At 42.6% G+C, this 17,397-nt stretch overlaps 1 protein-coding gene across 3 annotated transcripts in view; it reads right to left on the bottom strand.

Annotated features, from left to right (window-relative positions):
* Window positions 1-5,841, bottom strand: part of Mtdh (metadherin) — a 54,231-nt gene extending 48,390 nt beyond the window's left edge. For all 3 annotated transcript variants that reach the window (XM_055620079.1, XM_055620088.1, XM_055620099.1), the window contains exon 1: window positions 5,116-5,841. In XM_055620079.1, coding sequence (XP_055476054.1) covers window positions 5,116-5,493 — 378 coding nt within the window. In that variant the 5' untranslated portion in view covers window positions 5,494-5,841. The remainder of the gene's footprint in view (window positions 1-5,115) is intronic.
* Window positions 5,842-17,397: the final 11,556 nt, after the last annotated feature.

Genomic DNA, 17,397 nt, shown 5'->3' with positions numbered 1-17,397 from the left:
AGGAAGGAAGGAAGGAAGGAAGGAAGGAAGGAAGGAAGGAAGGAAGGAAGGAAGGAAAGACTTGAAGAAAGAAGACAAAGAGCTGGTGGCAGGGTGTCACATGCCACCATACTTGGGAGGCATGGAGGTCAGCCTGGTCTACAGAGTGAGTTTCAGGATGGCCAGAGCTACACCAAGAAACCCTGTCTCCAAAACCCAAACCCAAACAATAGCAACCCTGCCACACATCAAAAAACAAAAAAAGTGAAAAGAAGAATTTTCTCCAATGTTATTAGGTCTATCAACCACCTTCCAGGGTACATCCCATGCCCAGGAGTAGTTGGCCAGCACAAAACAATCTTTTTTTTTTTTTTAAGCACATCTTGATTTTTTTTTTTTTTTTTTTGAGAGTGTAGAAAATGAAAGTTGGATGGGTTGAGTGGGGGTAGGATCTGGAAGGTTGGGGAGGTCAAGGAATATGTTTAAAAATTAAAACATTAATTTATTAAGAAAAAAAGGGGGTTGGGGGCTTAAGAAGCACTTGCTGCTCTGCCAGAGGTTCAATTCCCAGTATGGTACTCACAACCATCTGTAACTCCACTTCCAAGGGATCCAATGCCCTCTTTTGCCTCAATGGACACCAGGCACACATGTGGTGCAGGCAAAACACTCAAACACATAATAAATTGTTTAAGACAGAAAGAAAGGAGATGGATTTGTGGAAGACATCCAACATTGATATTGTCTTCTACACCCAAACATGTACATACATGTACAGGTTTACACAGATAAACATACCACACACATAACACATTTTGAAAATAGAGGTTGCATGATTTAAGGAAAAAAAAAACTAATGAAATAAAATTTATATGTAGGCAAAATATCCTACAATATAGAATGTTCACTCAAAGAAACTATAGTTTATATCACCAAATCCACCTGAATAAGTGACTCAACTAAAAAAAATGGGGGGGGGGCAGAGTCTTACTGTATAGCTGTGGCTGACCTCAAATTCAAAATCCTCCTGCCTCTGCTTGAGTCTTAGGGTTACAGGTGCACCATCACTGCCTGACTAGAAAGGTCTTTATTTAGTTTTTTGTTTCACACCATAGTCCAAAATGGTTTGAACCTCAATACGTAGCCCAGGCTAGCCTTAACTTCACAGTAATTCTCCAGCCTCAGTGCTGAAATCACAATCATAAGCCACTCGACTAGCTTAGGAAAAAAGGTCAGCTGGGCATAGTGGTACATACTTTTAATCCTAGCATTCCAGAGATAGAAGCAGGTGGATCTCTGTGAATTCGAAGCCAACCACCTGGTCTACATGGTGAGCTCCAGGACAGCCAAAACACAGTCGGGACTTTATATGTAAAACATACATACAAACAAAAAATAAAAGTTCTTATAGTATAGACTTTATGGCTCCATTCCAGGAAGTGGTTTTCAAAGTAATCAGCTTGTTATGAATACAAATTAAAAAAGCCACGCGGTGGTGCACACCTGTAGTGTCAAAAACTCAGGGCTGAAATTAAGAGGACCACTTGAGCTAGGGAGTTCAAGTTCAGCTTGGGTAATAGTCAGGTACAAGAAAGTAATTCTTCAGATCCAGTTCTAAAAAGTTTGAACTTTAAAAGTCTGATATATACAGCTCAGGAATCTACAAATTTTAAGGGGCATTAAACAGACTCTACTGAAAATACCCAGGAAGGGATTTAACTTCAGTGTTTTAACTAAGATCTTCAATTTAGACACACTAAAAAGCCAAACAGATTAGGTTGGTCTCCCCTGGGGCCACAGTGGGCTATATATTGTTAATGTTTTTAGTAAAGCCCCTCAGCATCCATTGTAGAGGGATTCCGGAACTCTCAAGAATCCAAAATGTACAGATGACAAGTACCTTATAAAATAAAACAAAACATTGATATGTCACCTACACATATTCCCATACACTTGAAATCATTTTTAGATCAATTACGTAGTCCTAAGTAAATATGCATTTGTTATGCAGTATAGGTTAGTGAATAATGACAAGGAAAAGGTCTGTACCTAATTCAGAACAGTTGCAGTTTTTAAAAACCATTGCTTTGGGGGACAAGGATCTCATGTATCTCAGAATGGCATCAAGCTTCTTAAGTCGTATGGAATGACCCTGAAAGTCTAATTCTCCTGTCCCCTATGTTGGAACTATAGGCACAGGACAAGACCCCAGTTTATGCAGTGCTGATCATCAAACCCAGGGATTTATGCCAGCCAAGTGAGCACTCTACCAACTTAGCAACATCACCAGCCACTAAAAATAAATTGCCGATCCTTAGTTGGTTTAACCCATGAAGCAGGGCACACCTGGAGGGTGGACTGTGTACAGACATCTTCTGTAATTGGCATAAAGCTCCCTGGGGAAGGCACTGATGTCTTTACTTGTCCCCTTCATAGTAAGACATAAAGCAACTCCCTTTCTTGCTTTCAACCTGTTTGTTTTCTCCCCTAAGTAAAAATGCAGCACAGTACAAGGAATAAAATGAACAGGAAATAATGAAGTTTATACTTAGCCCTGGAAAGCAATATTTTTCTAACTGTCTGTGTCTGTGTGTGTGTTCTCAGGCCTTATAATCAAATGAGAAACAATTCTGTGTTCACAAACTGCATTAAAGAAAAACAAGTTTATGGCTGTGTTGGAATATAAAATATATTTCTGAGTTGCAGTCAAAAGTTTTAGGACCATAACTTCTCTAATACATTCTTCTTATTTGGCAGTTACTTTTTCACCCGATTCACATTCAATGGTCCAGTCTCAATTCCAGTTCCTCAAAGATCTCAGTCGACTTATTACCCATTTCCCCTTCCTCAACATAAAAAAGGAGGAGCAGCCAAATCCTAAGCCTGATGTACATTTTTCATAGTGAAGTGTGGTCTTTCATCTGATGTCATGATGCATTTCAAATTGACTCTTGCAGCACCGTCTCCTCAAGTCCATGTGAAATTCTAAACGTTCTAAAGAGGCTCTGAAATAATTATCACAATCTGCCACAATCCACACAGGCCTTAGTATTAACGTATGTGGTTTGTTTCAAGATCACCATTACTATGAAGCCAACATTACTTAACCCTTCCTGCTGTTTACAGAACTTTTTTTTTTCTTTCTTTTTTTGGCTTTTGGAGACAAGAGTTTCTCTGTGTAGTCCCGGCTGTCCTGGACTCACTTTGTAGACTAGGCTGGCTTCGAAATCACAGCAATCTGCCTGTCTCTGCCTCCCTGAGTGCTGGGATTAAAGGTGTGTACCACCATGCTTGGCTGTCTACAGAACTTCTAATTATACATGTTTATTTTATTTTATTTTTATATTAATTACAGTTTATTCACTTTGTATCCCAACTGTAACCCACTCCCTCATTCCCTACCAATCCCACCCATCCTCCCTCTTCTCCCAAGCCCCTCTCTAAGTCTCTAATAGGGGAGGTCCTCCTCCTCTTCCATCTGACGCTAGCTAGGTCTCATCAGGACTGGCTAATTATACATGTTTTAAGTGAAATTCTGTTTTCTCTTCTCCTAACTTAAGGAAGTATTTACACGTAAAGTTTTCTAGGTTTCCTATCTTATATCTTTCTACTTAGCAAGCAAAACATGAATCCCTATGACACAAGCTGTCAGCCTTCTTTTTAGTACTGTTACTAACAATATTCTTTTTTGATGAGAATCCCAGCCTCCTGAAATAACATTCTTAAGTTTCTCAAACTGGATTTAGTCCCCACCCTCCAAATCACACCAACACTGTATCCATACCTCTATTTTGCACTTATGGGTCCATTAACATATTTATGAATCTGTCTCCCACACAGCTGCCATGATTGACTTTAATTCCTATGTTGACACCTTTCACCACCCATCAAACATATAGTAAGAACCTGGTACTGGCTTATGAATTGTTCTGAAAAGGTGAAGAATCACATTCAGATGATATACAAATAGGAAGTATTTGCTTTTGGGGACAGGATTTCTCTATGTAGCCCTGGCTGTCCTTAAACTCACTATATAGACCAGGCTGGCCTCAAACTCAGAGATCTGTCTGCCCCTAACTCCCTAGTGCACGTGCATACCGCCCATACCTGGGAAATAGAGATTTCTAATGTTGCATATCTTTCATGCTACATAAAATACGTAAAGCAGGCTAGTAAAATAGTTCAGTGAGTAAAGGCACTTGCCATCAAGCCTGACTATTTGAGTTCAACCATCAAGATCCACGTGGTGGAAGAAGAGAACCCACTCCAACAAGTTCTTCTCTGACTTCCGCATGTGTGCCATGGCACAAGATCTCTCCAACATTCATATTGCACAAATAAATAAATAAATAAATAAATAAATAAATAAATATGTATATATATATATATACACACACATACACACGGAGAAATGGTAACAGAATACAGATGTAAAACACTAAGGCCTGATTTAAAAAAAAAAAAATGAAATGCCTTTTGCATTTCCACATGTGCAAACTGCAGCTTGAAACCTTTTCTCAAGCTTCAACATTCCAACCTGTCATTCCTTTTTACTTTATTTAAAAACAAAAAACAAAACAAACAAACAAAAAACCTTCTACACCATACTATATAGTGTACTTCGCTGAACTCACCTTACCTTTTGCTCAGGGAGCCATATATCCCGAAGGAATATTAGAGAGGCAGCCCCCCATGACCACATTCACCAGGCCAAGACAGGGCAACCATTTCCCTTTAACATTTCCAACTAAGATGGAAGTATGTCTAGATCTGGGCACCTTTAATTCTAATTAAGCCAGAGTTTTTAGGTCACCGTATATTCTACACTAGGGACGGTCTCAGGTCTCAAAGTGAATTGAGATAAACATCTCTCTTCCAGGCAGTCTTTCCACAACTTCCCAACGTCACTGTAAGGTCCCATTAACCTCCACATGCAGCCTACTTCCATAGGCCTCTAGGAAGGGCATGCCGTTGGGGGGGCCAAGGTTTCCCAGATGATGACTGTAAGCTTGGACACTTCTATTTATACTTACACCTAGAGTTAATTTCCACGCAGGAAACCCGACTTTCCTACAGGTTCTTACAGTTCCCGACTTTCCCCTACTCCCTCGTCCTGGGCTTCTCGCCGCTACTCACTTTGGGCTTTTCAGGCAGCTTCTTCCGGTTCTTCTTCTTCTGCTCGTCGTTTCTGAGATTCTTCAGCTGGGCTGGGTCCTCCGGGGCCGGGGCCGGCGCGGCCGCCTCCTCCCGCTTGCGGGGCGGGCTCCTCCGCTTCTTGCGGGCGCCGGCGCAAGCCGCGGCCCAGCCGTAGCCCAGCAGGAAGAGCAGCAGCAGCCCGAGGGCGCCGGTGCCCACCAGGATCACCCAGCCCGGGTACCGCTTGGGCTCCAGTCCCAGGTCGAGGCCCAGCTCGGTGCGCAGGAAACCCAAGCCGACCGAGAGCAGCTCCCGCAGCCGGGCAGAGCCCTCCTCGGCCTGCTGGGCCAGCTCGTCCTGCCAGCTCCACGCAGCCATCTTCCCTCCCGTCAGAAAGACTCGCGGGATGACGCCGGGGCGCACGGACGCCGCCGGAGGAGTCGTAGGAGGCGACGAGGGCCGCGGCGCCTCAGGCCGAGCGCATCGCGGCCACCCCGCACGCCGGGGCGGGAGACGGGCAGCCTCCGCCGCCGCGGGGAGGGCCGAGGGCTCCCAGTCCCCGCAGCCGGCCTCACGCCGCCGCCGCCAGGAGGACGCGGGGCGGCAGGGGCAAAGTGTCTCCAGAGGCGGCCGCTAAGCGGCGTCGGGGCGCCAGCACCAGGCCCCGCCGTCCTCCCCCGGCGGAACAATGGCGGCTCCGGCCGCGATCCACGCCGCGCGCGGAGGCCGGCCCGGGTCACGTGGGCGCGGGGGGCGGGGCATGGGCGCGGGGCGGGCCCGGCGGGCTCGGGCGGCGGGGGTCCGCCTGCGCGGCGTGCGGCTGGCGGCGAGTGGCGCCTGGGAGCGTGGGGGGCGGGAGGTGGAAGCCTGGCTGCGGAAGTCCTGCGGGCCGGGCGCCCTGGGTGCGGGGAGGCCCCGGTTGTAAGGCGTGCGCGGGGGCGAGACGGTCAAATCCAGAGCCTGAGGAGCAGCTTTCGGCTCTGTCCTGCCGCGCTGCTGCAGTGGGTCGGCGTTTTCTCCCGAGGTCACGGGTCAGGTGGATGCTTCCATGAGGGGACTCCGTGGCGTCTGAGGCCGCGGGCGCGTGTACAATCCACAATTATTTCTTCGGGGCCGACTAGCATATTAACATTTGCCAACGTTTGCGTCTGTTTGCTCATTCACTCCTGCTGTCTGTTGTCAGGCTCCAGAATTAAAAAGTCGCCTTTCGGCAAGCCCGTGGGCGGCACTATTATTTTCCTGCTAATTTGTAGCCTTAATAGGGAATATTGAGAGGAAGCACATTAGGTTGTATTTAAGGAAGCTTCCTTGTGGCGTATTATTTTAAGCTTTTATACAACCCAAAAAGAGTTGCAATCTTTGAATGGATGTGTTGCCCAACAGTCGAACGTAGCTTTAGAAGGAAACTAGGTGGGCTGGGGAATGTCACTCAGCAATAGAGCATGCTTGCTAAGCATATGCCAGGCTCTGGCATCGATTACCAGCACCAAAAATAAATAAATGAGGTGCTTCTTCAGTTCTTAATTATAAAAATGCTTAGGGACTACCTTCTTGTTTATATTTTGATTTTGCTATAAGGAAACAGTGTCTATCATTAAATGATAATTAGCATATAAGCAACTGAAGTAAATAGAAACTAAAAGCCTATTAACGTATTTTGACCTACTTCAGTGTTGTAATGAGTATTTTGATTAATGGGTGGAACAGAGGTTTGTAAGTAATAAACTACCCTTGTTAAGCTTTATGCAGACTAATAATTAAGGACTAAATTATAAAGACCAGAACATTAGAATGGGATCTACATGAACTATAAAAATTAACAAATTCTGTTCATACTTTTGGAATAGGATTTATAACCCCACCTATGTATGTTGGTTCCAGACACAAAGGATCATGGTTTTCCTAAGAAGTTCTACTGATCATTCTAGATTATTACCTGTGGATTTATGAATTAAATGATTTCAATAATTGTAGGTGGGCATGCTAGTCCCTTTGACAATCTAGCAAATAAATGTGATTTAGTAAGATCGTATTGTCTTTTTTTTTTCTGTATTTGGAATCAGAGTCGTACTTATTATCATATCTCCCTCTCTCCTTCTCTGTGTACGTACATGTACATGCACTTTATTTTTTGTGGTTATGCTAGGGATTGAACCCAGAGCATTAAGCAGGAGAGGAAAGCAGTCTCCCACTGAAATGTATCTTTATTTCAGCATGCATTTATATTTTAAAAACAAAAAAGTGGGGTCCCACCCTACTGGTTTGCATTCAGTGTAGCTGTGAGCATTCAGGACAGTTAACAAAAACTTGTAAGAATATAATTGTACTTCCAGAGAGTTAGGCTTCCTCATTGCAACAGCACAATGGTTAGATTAAACTTTAAATGAAGCAATGCTTTGAGAGAATCGAGGCAAAATAAAACTGCATGTGATGAAATATTAACTGATCTAAGGAGACAGAGTCCTAATTCCTTGAGAATGACAAAAATGTAAAATGTGCCCAAAATCCTTTATGAGAAGTTCTGGTTGGAAATGGGTACTTTTTCTGAGAGTAACCTGTTCAAGGGACTGTCCCTCATAAATAAAAAGGAATGAACTCTAACTCCTACCGCAGTATGACTGTATCAACAAATGCTGAGAGAAAGAAGCCAGCCAAAAAGCACATAGTGTATGATTCCATTTGGGTATAATTAGAAAATGAAAACTGATCTACAGTGACAGCAAATCAGTGGTTACTTAGGGACATGGGGTAGGACAAGGAAGTGTGAGGAAGGTATTAAAAAGAGATAGGAGAAAATTTGAGAGAGGTGAGTATGTTCTTTATTATGATAGTTTCAGAGGTATATATGTCTTCCAAAGCTTCAAGTTATATACTTTATATATTTTGTTTTAGGGCTTGTCAACTACTTCAAAGAAGAAGCCATTCAAGCAATTTTTTAAAGTCACTCATTCCTGGCTATGGCATTACATGCTTGTGCTTTTCAGTGGTCAAGAGACTGGGGTAGGACCATTCAGAATTCTGGGCTAGTCTGGACCCAATAGCCAAGCCCCATTTCAAACAAACAAAACCCCAAACACTTAATTTTTATTGCTGGCATAAAATACTATGACTGATTATGACAAATTTGAAAGAATTTATTTTGTCTAATTGTTCAAGAGGGTTAGGGTCTATAAGGCCAGGAAGGCATGGCAGCAGGAAAATGATGGCTCACATTTTGATTGACAGGAAACAGAGAGATCACATCTTCAACCACAAGCGAGAAGCATAGAGAAGAAACTGCACTTGGAATGATTCTAACCCTCATAACCCAACCCAATAGCTTTCTTCTTTTAACAAGGCTCTACAATCTAAAGTTCTATAACTTTCCCAAATATACCCACAGGGGACATTATTCATATAATCCCCTCTCAAACCAAGCAAACCTTGTAGCTTGGGTCCTACAAAAGTGGTATTCCAAGCCAAGCTTTTTTACACCCATGATTTTTAAGAACAAAATTTCTCAACACTATACCATTATTTATTATAGAGACATTTTATAGTTTTATACACAAAATATGCATACGTGATATCAATTTTAATGGCAACAAATTTTTAATTGAAACCTATATTCTTGAGAATTTCATAAATACATGTAATATGATCACAATCCACTCAGCATATGTCCCTCTAACATCTCTTGCATCATCTGTTAACATGTACTCACCCAACTTCATGTCATACATATATATGATGTGATATATATGTCATGATACACACATACATGTCCCACTAGTGCTTTCCATGTGTGCATGGATGTGTGGCTATCCAGTGGAAGGTGGGAAAGCTACCAGTGAGAGCAATCTCAAAAAGGAATGATTCTCTTTTAGCCAGCAGTTGTCAACTGGTTGTCAAGAACTTACATTGCCCATCTCTAATGTCTTTTTTTTTTTAAGGATTTGTTTTATATGTATTTCATGCTGTTTCATACCTTAGTTCCTTTGGCCAAGCACGCTCTATCCACTGTCACTTGACAAACAGCAAAGCCCCAGCCTAAGCAAGAACCTTGCAACCTAGCCCAGAAGACCCAGAATTCCCAACCAGAATTTCAGCTTCATCCTCAGGGCAATTGCAGCAGAGCCACCAACCTGCAGTCCAGTTCTGTTTTGCCTGCATGTATCTAAGTACCCCAGGTGCATGCAGTGCCTGCAGAGGCCAGAAGAGAGCACCAGGTCTCTGGGGCTGGAGTTACAGATGGTTGTGAACCACTTATCTGGCTGTAGGAACCCAACCAGGGTCCTTTGTAAGAGCAGCCCATGCTTTTAACTGCTGCACCATCTCTAGCACTCTTTACTGTGTCTTATATACTTATTGTTGGGCAGACTATTTATAGATTTTGTGTTGCCATCAAATAGAATTATCATGAATATGCTTGCAACTAAATCTTCATAAATATCCATCCTTAGTCCCCTGAGGTTAGAATTCTTGGCACTGTATTGCTTAAGCAGTAGTATATTAAAATGAGTTAAATTCTTTTACTTTGAAAGTTTTCTTTCTTTTTTTTTTTTTTGTTTGTTTGTTTCAAAGAGCCTGAAGAAATACCACTTGAAGCCAGTCATTTTATAGAGAAGAGTGTTAAGGGTTACCCTGGTGTTAAGGGGACTGAGCTCAGACCTAAAACCAGAATACAGACTTCCCACTGCTCTTGACCCTCTGGTAACATGTCTTTTCCAGTATGCTGTGTAGTCATTTCTTGTATTCAGTGCATGTGTGGATTTGCTCTAGTTAACAGAACAGATTATTACAAACTGTGCTGCCTGGTCTCTTCCTGGTGCTATCACAAAATACCTGATAAAAGCAAACTCAATGAAGGGAAGGTTTTTGGTTTTGGGTTTGTTTGTTTGTTTGTTTGTTTGTTTTTCTTACAGTTTGAGGGTATTGTCAACCATGGCAGGAAAGTCACAGGTAGGAATGTGAAGCAGCTGGTCACATTACATCTAATGGCAACAAACAATAGAGGAAGAAGAACACCATTTCTCAGCATCACTTTCTTCTTTTTATTCAGCCTGGGACTGCAGCTTCTAAATGGGAAGATTTCGCCCACAATTAGGGTGAGTTTTTCATCAGTTAAACCCTTCTGGAAACACCCTCACAGCTACACCCACAGGTGTGTTTCCATGGTGATTCTAACCTCATTGTATAAAGCTCAATTCTAGTATGTATACTAAGATATAGAGTATATGTGGAATTAAAAATTCATAATGGACCTTAGAATAAATGTGTAAAAAAAAACCTGAGGGGATAGTGAAAAATGGTTGTGAAGCTGATAGAAAGAAAATAACAGTATTTTGTTAAGGTCCTGTAGACCTAGGTATGGTAATATGGCTCATACCTATAATCTCAGCACCTGAATGACCTAGTCGACAGGACTGAGAATCAAGGCCAGGTCTGGAGCAATAGCACAGTGGTTAAGAACACTTACTCTTACAGAAGACCCAGATTCCAGTACCTACACGGCAATTCAGTTCCTTGAGATCCAGTGCCCTCTTCAGGTCACTCGCAGGCACTGCACACACATGGTGTACATACATACATGCAGGCAAACATCCATACAAGGTTCCTCTGTATATAACCTTAGCTGTTCTGGAACTCATTCTGTAGACCAGGCTGGCCGTGAACTCACAGAGATTCGCCTCTCCTGGGATTAAAGGCATATAATCCCATGCCTTTACTACCACTACCACTAGTTGGAACTTGGAGGTTTTTTTTTAGTGTGTTTTACTTTTTTTTTGTGTGTGTGAGACAGAGTTTCACTATGTAGTCCTGGCTGGCCCCAAACTCTTAAGTCTTCCCTGCTTAGCCTTCAGAGTAGCTAGGATTATGACATATGCTGCCGCACCTGTCTCCTAAGGTTTATTTTTTTAATTACACACATAGTAATATAATTTGATTTTAAAATGCCTTCCTGGATAACTTGTGTTATTTGTTTCAAAGTTATTTCATGAAGACTATTTGTTGACTAAGGCAACCATTGAGTATTAAAATAGGTGAGCCCCAATCCCCATTCAGAAAGGCTAAGAAGATGGACATCAGAAGAAGGGGAAAATGGGGAACAGGACAGGAGCCTGCCATCGAAGGTCTCTGAAAGTCTCTTCCCTGCAGTGTATCAAAGCAGATGCTAAGAGTTGTGGCCAACCTTTGGGCAGAATGCAGGGAATCTTATGAAAGAAGTGGGAAATAGTAAGATCTGGATAGGAACTGGAGCTCCACCACAAGAGCAACAGAACCAAAAAATCTGGGCACAGGGGTCTTTTCAGAGATTGATACTCCAACCAAGAACCATCCATGGAGATAACCTAGAACCCCTGCACAGATGTAGCACATGGCAGTTCAGTGTCCAAGTGGGTTCTATAGTAATTGCAACAGGGACTGTCTCTGATAGGAACTGATTGGCCTGCTCTTTGATCACCTGCCCCTGAGAGGGGAGCAGCCTTATTAGGCCACAGAGGAAGACAGTGCAGCCACCCCTGATGAGACCTGATAGACTAAGATCAGAAGGAAGGAGAGGAAGACCTCCCCTATCAGTGGACTTGGAGAGAGGCATTCATAGAGAAGGGGAAGGGAGGGTGGGATTGGGAGAGGAGGAGGGAGGTGTTCATGCGGGGGGGGATACAACATGAATACAGTGTAATTAATAAAAATTTAAAAAATTTAAAAAAGGAAAAAAAAATAGGCGAGCCTTTACCATTTGTAGCTTAACCATTATGTAGCTTCTAGGGTTCCTGCTAAATTTTATGATGTTTTCTAATGCTGTAAAACTTACTAATAAAAGGAAAAACTGTTATACATAGACGGTAAATAATCACCTTTGGAAGAGAGGAAAAAAATTACATCTTAGACCTCATGGGAGACCTGACCTTTGTAAAACCAAGGAGTTATTCTGGGGTCTTTATGGGAAGGAAAGAAGCAGCTGCCTCCATTGAGTAAAAGTGAAAAGTTTATGTAAATTAGTGACCTCAGTTGCCTAGAAGCTGACAGAGGAACTGAGAATTTAATCTGAGAACTAAGCTTTGGCTTTATACTACAGCTGCTGGCCACAAGAGCTCCAGGACAGCCAGGACTGTTACAGAAACACTGCCTCAAACCCCAAAAATTACAGCTGCTGAGTCCTACTGCTGATGGGTAACTCAGCCCTGTAACTCAGTGTGTGCCTTTCCTCTCTTCTCTTCCTCCTCCTTTTCTGTTCTCCCTTCTTTCCATGTGTCTCTGTCTGTCTTTTTGGCTAGTATGGGATATGCGTACACGGCAAACCTGGTTGAATCTGGACAAACTCATTTTGTCGGTGCTTTGACCCTGGATGCTAGCGCTCCACTTGCTTCCATACAAATCTGTCTCCATCACCAATGAGAGGACTCTGTCGATGGGAAGGGTGGCTTTTTCACGTACTTCATGCCAGGACTTCATTTTCTAGGGAACAAAAAGGTAAAACCTATAATATGAAATACCTCATTAGTTTAGAGCTTCATAAGTGTACCTAATTTGAGCCATGGGAATTGTCAACTTTCTGTTCTTCAGTATCAGATGAAGCCTGTCTGCGTACGTATGTTAGATGCACAGGGAAGCAGCACTCCAGAGCCTTATTGCTAAGTCCTGAGTTGATGCTGAGTAGGTCACCCTCACTGTTACAGTGTGACTATGGCACAAGCTGTTTTGCCCTTCTATTCCTTGTTCCCACAAGACTCAGGTTCCAGACAGTAATATCATCCTTCTACTACAGCTAAATAAAATCTCCAGACAGTCCCCGCTTCTTTTCTACTCCCATCCTCTGTTCCAATTGCTCATTCTCACTAGACCTGATTTTTGTTTTTCTTTGTTAGTTAGTTTGTTTTTCAAGACAGGGTTTCTTCTGTGTAGCCCTGTCTGTCCTGGAACTCACTTTGTAGACCAGGATGGCCTCAAAGTCAGAGATATGGCTGCCTCTACCTTCTGTGTATACCCATTTACCACTACCACCCATCAGGAGACCTGATTTTTAATAACCCTTATGTTTTGGAGCTTAACTGCAGGCAAAGCTAGCTCTTCCTGCCTAGTGCTGAAGTCTGAGTAGTTGGTGGAAGAGAAAGCTGTACCTGCAGTACTAACAGGCTTTTTTTACTCCAGTTCCAGACAAAGTCATACTGCATTGGGGTGGCTTAAGCAACATCAACTTATTTTCTCACATTTCTAGAGTTGGGAAGTTTAAGGTCAAGGTGCTGCTAGGGTAAGTTTTCCCTGAGACCTCTCTCATTGGGTCTTAGTGTTGTGCCCAAATCGCAATACCCCAAAAGACCACCACCAGGAGTTGAGTCCGTTGCAAAACACATGAGGATCTTTTTATTACAAATTATTACAAGCTGCAGCTTGAGCTCACACACTGTCACCGCCAAAGTGGTGGTAGCCGAGAGCCTTGTGCTCCAGTTAGGTGGGTGATTTAAAGATTCAGGTCCCTCCCAGCATGCCCAAAGCAGGGGCATTCCTGCCTGGCAAGCATCTATTGGTCAAAACACAAAATGGGTGTTGCATTTTGAATTGATTGGCTATAAGAAGGCCCCCAAACCATTAATGGTCTGGCGTCCCTTCCTAGGGGGAATGGGCCGGTTACCTAGCAACTGTATCTCTAGTGGGTGGGGAAAGAATGCAGTAAGGCTAGTTCTTTCCCTCAGTGCATTCCGGCTAGCCCTTCCCGAAGGTGGCTGGACATATCTCCACCCAGCTAGCCTTAGTTCAGGCCTGTGCTTTAAACTTTAAAATAATAGCCACTGATTTTTAATATTTTGGTCTCTCAATAGATGGCCTCCTTGGTATGTTCTCACCTTACTTTTTGTTGAGAATTGTGCATATGTTGGGGGCAATTCTGGGATCTCTTTCTGGGTTTTGTTGTTTGTTGTCTGTTTGTTTGAGATAGGGTTTCTCTGAAAAGCCCCAGCTGTCCTGGAACTCTCTCTGTACACTCAACCAGGCTGACCTTGACTCAGAGACCCACCTGCCACTACCTCCCACCTGCCGAGATTAAAGACATGCACCACCATGCCCTGTTCTTATAAAGACATCAGTTCTATGCAGTCAGGGCCCTACCTTTTTGATGCCATTCCATCTTAACTACTACCTTAAAGGCTTATCCAAATATAATGACACCCGGCTAAGGGATTCAGCATGGGAATTGGGTGGTAGGCATCTTGAGTATAGTGGGTATATAGTGTAGTTCATAACCTAGGGTAATATCTGGGATTACTCTATAGTTTGTGGTAACAGAGATGATGTACAGTTGGTGTGCCTGCTTATCTGGCCTTGCCTTGTCTGTGGTACTGCCAGCCCTTACTGAAGTACTTGTTACCAAAGATATTTGTTGATGAAAGGAATTAATGGATATGATGATTAGAAGTAAAGTGGAAGCCAAGCTGTGGTGGCCCACGCCTTTAATCCCAGTATTCAGGAGGTAGAGGCAGGTGGACTTCTGTGAGGTCAAAGCCAGCCTGGTCTAAAAAGTGAGTCCAGGACAGCCAAGGCTACACAGAGAAACTCTGTTTCAAAAAAAAAAAAAAAAAAAACAAAAAAAAAAAACAAAAACAAAAAGTAAAGCTGTTTTTGTAGCCTGAAATGTGAGATACCAAGCGCTTAATTTAATAGTGGAAGGAATGAAGGGAAAGGGTGACAATGAGTGATAAATAGTGTGATAATAAGGAAGAAAAAAAAATCATGGATGGCTACTGTTCTATGATTGAAGGACTTGATAACTTTTCATTAGTAAAAAATGGTGAAGTTTAACCAAACTAGTTATCGCTACCAATTTTCATTTTGAGACAAAATGACTCTTAGGACTTTTATAATCTGTGAAAATGAAACTCCACATAGCTTCTTCTAGGTGTTTCCTGAGAGTTATCTGAAGACACGTGATTTCTTTCTCAGAGATGTTCAGGGTTGTTATTTTCTTATCATTCCTATCCAACTTTGGTAGTCCAAAGGCAGTTATGAGAATTAGGTACACATTTCTCTTCTACTGATAACATTTCCTTTTTTTGTGTTCAGTGATGCAGAAATAGAAGTGTGGCTAGTGCCCTGCTAGGCACTAAAGATCTTTACTTGCAAATTATTTCTCCTGGTCTGGGGAGTAGGCAGTTGGTAGAATGCTTGCCTAGCATACACAAGGCTCTGGGTTCCTTCCCTAGCACTGGTATAAACTTTGTGTGGTGTCTCATACTTGTAATTCTAGCACTTAAAAGGCAAATGCAAGAGGATCAGAAGTTCAAGATTATCATTGGCTACAGAAGGAGTTTGAAGTCAGCCTGGGCTAGATACTTTGCTTAAATTTTTTTTTCTCTTTTCCTGACCACTTCTTTGCTATTATAATTCTGTAAGAAAGGACTTAATTTCTCTCTCCTCTCTTTCTTTCTTTCTTTTTTTTTTTTTTAAGACAGGGTTTTTCTGTGTAGCCTTGGCTGTCCTGGACTCCTTTGTAGAACAAGCTGGCCTCAAACTCATTGTGATCCACCTGCCTCTGCCTTCCTGAGTAGCATGTGCTACCACACCCAGCTAGGTCCCTGACAGAATTATTTATGAATAGAAATTAGTATCTAGTGGCAAAGTACTTTCTGAAAGACCTCACATTCACCAGAATCACAGTTTATATCAAACACTTTTAAAATAAATTCATTCTCTGTCTGGAGAAAATGTTCTTAGCCTACTTTAAAACTGAAGCTTAAAAGACTTCGTACTCACAGAGATCTGCCTGCTTCTGCCTCCCTGAATGCTGGGATGACAGATGTGTGCCACTGTACCTGGCTCTGAACAGCAATTTTTGCCTGAACTTTATCTTGAAATTTTTTTCTTTTTTTTTAAATTAAATTTTTATTTTTTTAGTATTAGTTACAGTTTATTAACTTTGTATCCCAGCTATATCCTGCTCCCTCCTTTCCTCCCAGTCCCTCCCTCATCTTCTCCCTACCCCTTTCCAAGTCCAGTGATAGGGGAGGACCTCCTCCCCTTTCATCTGACCCTAGCTTATCAGGTATCTTCAGGCCTGGCTGCAAAGTCCTCCTCTGTGGTCTAGCAAGGTTGATCCTCCCTCAGTAAGGGGGGGTGTGTGTCAAAGAGCCAGCCATTGAGTTCATATCAGAAATAGTCCCTGTTCCCCTTACTAGGGAGCCCACTTGGATACTTAGCTACCATGGGCTACATGCAATGGTAGAATCAGCATTACTGAACAGGATAAATGTCTCTGCTTAGTCTAGCTTTCAGCTAACAATGTAGTATAATTAGTTTAGTACTTTCTAGGAAGATAGTCTGTTGATCTGTAGAAAGCATAGATTTGTGGGGGATTGGTTCTGGGACTTCATTGTATAACAAAATTCAATGATGCTTAAAGCCCTTATATAAAATGCAGCATTTGCATATAACCTATGCATATCCTCCTGTATACTGTAAATCACCTGTTGATTATAATATTTAATAAGATATAAATATAAAATATGATATGTATTTTATTGTTCTGTTAAGGGATAATGACAAGGGGCTGGAGAGATGTCTCAGAGTTTAAAAGCACTGGCTGCTCTTGCAGAGGTCCTGAGTTCAATTCCCAGCAACCACATGGTGGCTCACAAACATCTATGAGAACTGGTGCCCTCTGCTGGCATGCAGGCAGAAAACTGTATATATAATAAATAAATAAATCTTTTAAAAAAGGGACAATGACAAGAAAGTCTGTTCATGTTCAGTGCAGATACAGATTTTGTTTCTATCAGCAGTCTCTGTGTCCTGAGACATCTCTGGTAAATATAGGATGCCACAGCATCGTTGGGGCTTTAATGTCCTGAATTGTGTACCATTGAAAACATCCCTTTAGGTTAAGCAATTAAGATGAAACAACAACAACAAACACTTGGCTCGTGGATGTGGACCCTACGATATGGACAGTGTCTGTAGCTTGATTTGGAGCACAGAGAAGAGTCTGTTGTTAGTCATTGGCAATGCCCAGCTGCTCTTGGAGAAAGCACATTTTCCAGTGTCCTGATAAGCGCTGTTAGGTTACTGTTAGCTCTGCCTGGGAGAGGAAAAAAAAAAGCCTGTGAACAAGTGAAGTGCCAGGAATGGAAGAGTATCATGCCCCAGGTAGGGTCCAAGTGGCCTCCAGGAAATGTTGATCACATCTTCTGGGTCCCAGATCAGTAGGAAGAGGTCATGTGGTACTAGGCTGTGGGAGTAACAGGAAGGGAGAGAGCAGAGTTGGGGTTGGGGTAGGGCCCATCTGCAATATTAGAGCCATAGTGACTT

Source organism: Psammomys obesus, unplaced genomic scaffold, assembly GCF_907164565.1.
Source record: "Psammomys obesus unplaced genomic scaffold, mPsaObe1.curated_primary_1811, whole genome shotgun sequence".
Lineage (NCBI taxonomy): Eukaryota > Metazoa > Chordata > Mammalia > Rodentia > Muridae > Psammomys > Psammomys obesus.
This window is presented reverse-complemented; position numbering and strand designations above follow the sequence as displayed.